At 40.8% G+C, this 3,525-nt stretch overlaps 1 protein-coding gene across 1 annotated transcript in view; it reads left to right on the top strand.

Annotated features, from left to right (window-relative positions):
• Positions 1-3,525, top strand: part of sik1 (salt-inducible kinase 1) — a 9,841-nt gene that overhangs the window by 1,480 nt on the left and 4,836 nt on the right. Inside the window, 4 exon segments of the mRNA XM_008328274.3 lie at positions 1-49; positions 2,130-2,193; positions 2,616-2,777; positions 3,444-3,523. The exon segment at positions 1-49 is cut by the window's left edge and continues 11 nt beyond it. Of these exon segments, the coding sequence (XP_008326496.1) occupies positions 1-49; positions 2,130-2,193; positions 2,616-2,777; positions 3,444-3,523 (355 nt within the window).

Consider the following 3,525-nt stretch of genomic DNA (forward strand, 5'->3'; position numbering starts at 1 on the left):
GCAGATTATGAAGCTCCTGAACCACCCACATATCATCAAACTGTACCAGGTGTGTATTATCTCTCCTGTAATATCTGCCTGCGTCATTGAGAGTGTGTGTATTGTGAGAGTAGATCAGCCGGGGTTATTCAACCTGTGTCACATCTGCACTGTCATCAAACTATCATGGTGATGTGTAGTCGGTGTGTGCAACACTAAAAGCTGCAAAATGAGAGTTAAAGGTAGTGGTGCAGAAATCTGTGGAGTACTGATGTGGTGCAGGGCATTTGGCATGGCTGTGGGTAGATTTACAGATGTAGCAGTGCTTTGGTGTTAGCTATTGCATTTCGCCTGTCTGTTGATTTGAGACTGCATCACATGAAGCCAAAGGTTGTGATTTCAGGTTTCTTTCTGTTTTTTGGTCACAGGCGTGACAAACACAACCATCGGCCAAGCGCTGGTTAAAGATTTGTCCACTGCTCTGAATGTTAAGCCTCATTAGCAGCTGTAAAAGCCAAGTGCAATGTGTTTGTGTCTCACGTGCACAGACAACTGACAAAGCCACTTGCTTTACCTCTAATCAAATTGAAGACTTAGCAGGAAGTATCCACTTTTTTTTCCCCCTGAGTTGACCTTGCGACTGCTGCGATAAGCGCTTAGTGGTAAACACAGAAGACGTAAGACCTGAGCTGGTTTACTGATATAAACAAATCTGTGCAAAAGCCACATACAGAACTAAAAGCTTTGGTAATCCAATTCCAGATATTATATTCTAACAAAAAACACATCTGTTAGAGCTGGTTAACAATAATATAGTATCTAGTCTATATATTGTCTTTTCCTTCATGTAGCTGCCTTTTTTTTCCTCATCTCTTTGAGAGGGCATTGGAGGTTGGTATAGTGTCTGTGACCTCTGGTCTGATTAATCAACTGCTGTTTCCATTCTCTGGCTGGTCTCATGGGAACAAAATGTGCTTTTTTTTTGCTTTGTTTTCAAGGATCACTGAAGCCGCACCCTCTCTTTGCCTCTTCATTACTCTGACCTCGTATCATCCACAAACTCCCCTACTTATCCTCTTAAATCCCACACTCCCTCCAATGGGATTGTTCATATGTAGTCAGCCTTGCAGGACTCCATGGAGTCAAAATGAGAATATGTTGAATCATTTTTTTTCTTCAATATGGCAGTTGAGCCATATTTGAGTTAAACTAAATCAAATTATTTCCTTTGCGATTCTAATAGGAATACGTAAATAGACATGTCCAAAAGGGGTTCATTTTTCTTTTGTTGGGGGATGGGGGCTGCTGATGCTCCTTGACGTGTTGTGTCTGTTCCAAAGAGCCATGACGTCATCTGCACCTCAAGGTGATAGAGCTCCAGAAAGCTGCCTTATCTCTCAGATAAAGACTGCTCACTGTTTGGAGGTGCCTCAGCACTGTATTGTGCCTGGTGTCTGTCAAATAAGTTTCAGCATTCAGTGGAATCCATTGACATTTAATCCTGAGTTGGTCAACAAAGAAAACCCAGACAGAGCTTTACCATATGTCAAAATTTCGCTTTGTTGTGCGACCTTTCAGCTCAAATGGTTTGTTCCCGAGGGCTCTACTAGGAAGTGGAGGCTCTCTGCAAGTTCTTGGAAAGGGCTGTTATTGTGGCCCGCATGGTGTGCTACACAATTACACTGATGGTGTGTTTGACAAACCCGATAGGACTTTGGGAACCATTGAGTACATCACAGACTGTGAGAACTTATCTTTCTGTCCATGATGTAAAAAAAAAATAAATGTTGACGCTTAAAATTCATTAACCGAGCTGTGAACCAGGAATGGTGTCAGAAAAAGTTGGCCGTTGGTTATAATGGTCTGCATGTTCACGTCAAACAGTGGTTCTATCTGTGTCTGTTTCAAGAAATATTACATAAATGGCCCACAGGAAGCCATTGTGGCTGTTTTATGCAATAGATCATGTCATGGGAAGCCAGAGGGATATGTGCTAGTGGAACAAGTTCATGAAGAAGAATGAAAAGGGGAATTTTGTGCTAATAAAATGTCTCATGTGTGAAGGTGCCTGGAGCAGGAAGTAGTGCTTTGAAAAAAAAAAAGGTCAACCCCAACCGTCCACTGACTTTAAACATGTTTTCTTTTTGTAGGTCATGGAGACCAAAGACATGCTGTACATCGTCACAGAATATGCAAAGAATGGAGAGATGTTTGGTAAGATCAGCTCCTGTTCTTAGATGTTTCTGTGTCTATTTTGTCTGCCCAGGAACAACTCACATATTTCACTGTTTGCAACATTTTTGCTTCTCTTGTGCTTGTGGTTGTTGAGCAACACTGCAGTAAACAAGTTCTTTAAAAAAAAAATCCTAACATCATAAAATTTTGCTTAAATATGCTTTTTTTTTCTTATTGCATTCTTGGTGCATTTCATGGTTTTGCCTATAAACAGGGAGCACTGTCTTCTTTTTACTGATAAGCAATATGAGGTCAGACTAAATTACAATATCACATATTTAAAAAAACAAACCACTCACATCAGACACATCATAATGTGACCTGAAATATATATATACACACACAAACATATATATACTGTATATATATATATATATATATATATTTTTCTGTTTCTTCAGACCACCTAATTTCAAATGGGCGCCTCAGTGAGGATGAGGCACGGAAGAAGTTCTGGCAGATTCTAACAGCAGTGGACTACTGTCATCGTCACCACATTGTTCACCGCGACCTAAAAACTGAGAACCTGCTGCTTGATGCCAACATGAATATAAAACTAGCTGGTAGGTCTTCAGAACGCAATCCTTTTTGGTTTTTAGCCAGTTGACTTCTTAGAAATACAGTGTGTTTATATGTAAGCCTTTGTGTGCGCTCTTACAGAGCAGCCATGTTAATTACAATCAGTGATTGAAGTTACTTATGAAACCTGGTGTGGTACTTAAGACTCACTAAATGGCTATGTTCTGTTTTTATACTTCTTTTATATGACTCTCTGGTTTTGCCTGAAGTAGACAATATCCCACTGTGGGATTACAAGCTAATGTCAATTAAACCATTGTTTTTCAATCTGAGAGCTAATTAAGTGTGACTAATTAACAGTTTTTTTTTTTCAATCATCACTAACACGGAAAATGGCTTGAGAGCACAAAGCAACACTCTTCCATTTCCAAATAGTCAAGCTCACTTATGAGGCAGTGCAACACAACCAGTCTGCTGTGTGAAGAGCTGGGGGTGGGGTCGAGGCGAGGGGATGGGGGGGGGGTTAAAGTTAGACTGATATGATCTGACCTATGAACACCAGAAAAACAAATTGCATAAGACTACTTGGGTTGAAAGAAGAAAAGACATCTATGTCCCACTGCCCTGACGTCCCTCAGGCTGCAGTGAGGCAGTGAAAGAAAATATGTGGAGTAACACAAGAGTCTACTGTCTCTGTCTGTGTCCTCTAGACTTTGGATTTGGAAACTTCTACAATGCAGGGGAGCCTCTGTCTACGTGGTGTGGCAGTCCACCTTATGCTGCCCCTGAAGT

The sequence above is a fragment of the Cynoglossus semilaevis genome, chromosome 16 (assembly GCF_000523025.1).
Source record: "Cynoglossus semilaevis isolate Cse_v1.0 chromosome 16, Cse_v1.0, whole genome shotgun sequence".
NCBI lineage: Eukaryota > Metazoa > Chordata > Actinopteri > Pleuronectiformes > Cynoglossidae > Cynoglossus > Cynoglossus semilaevis.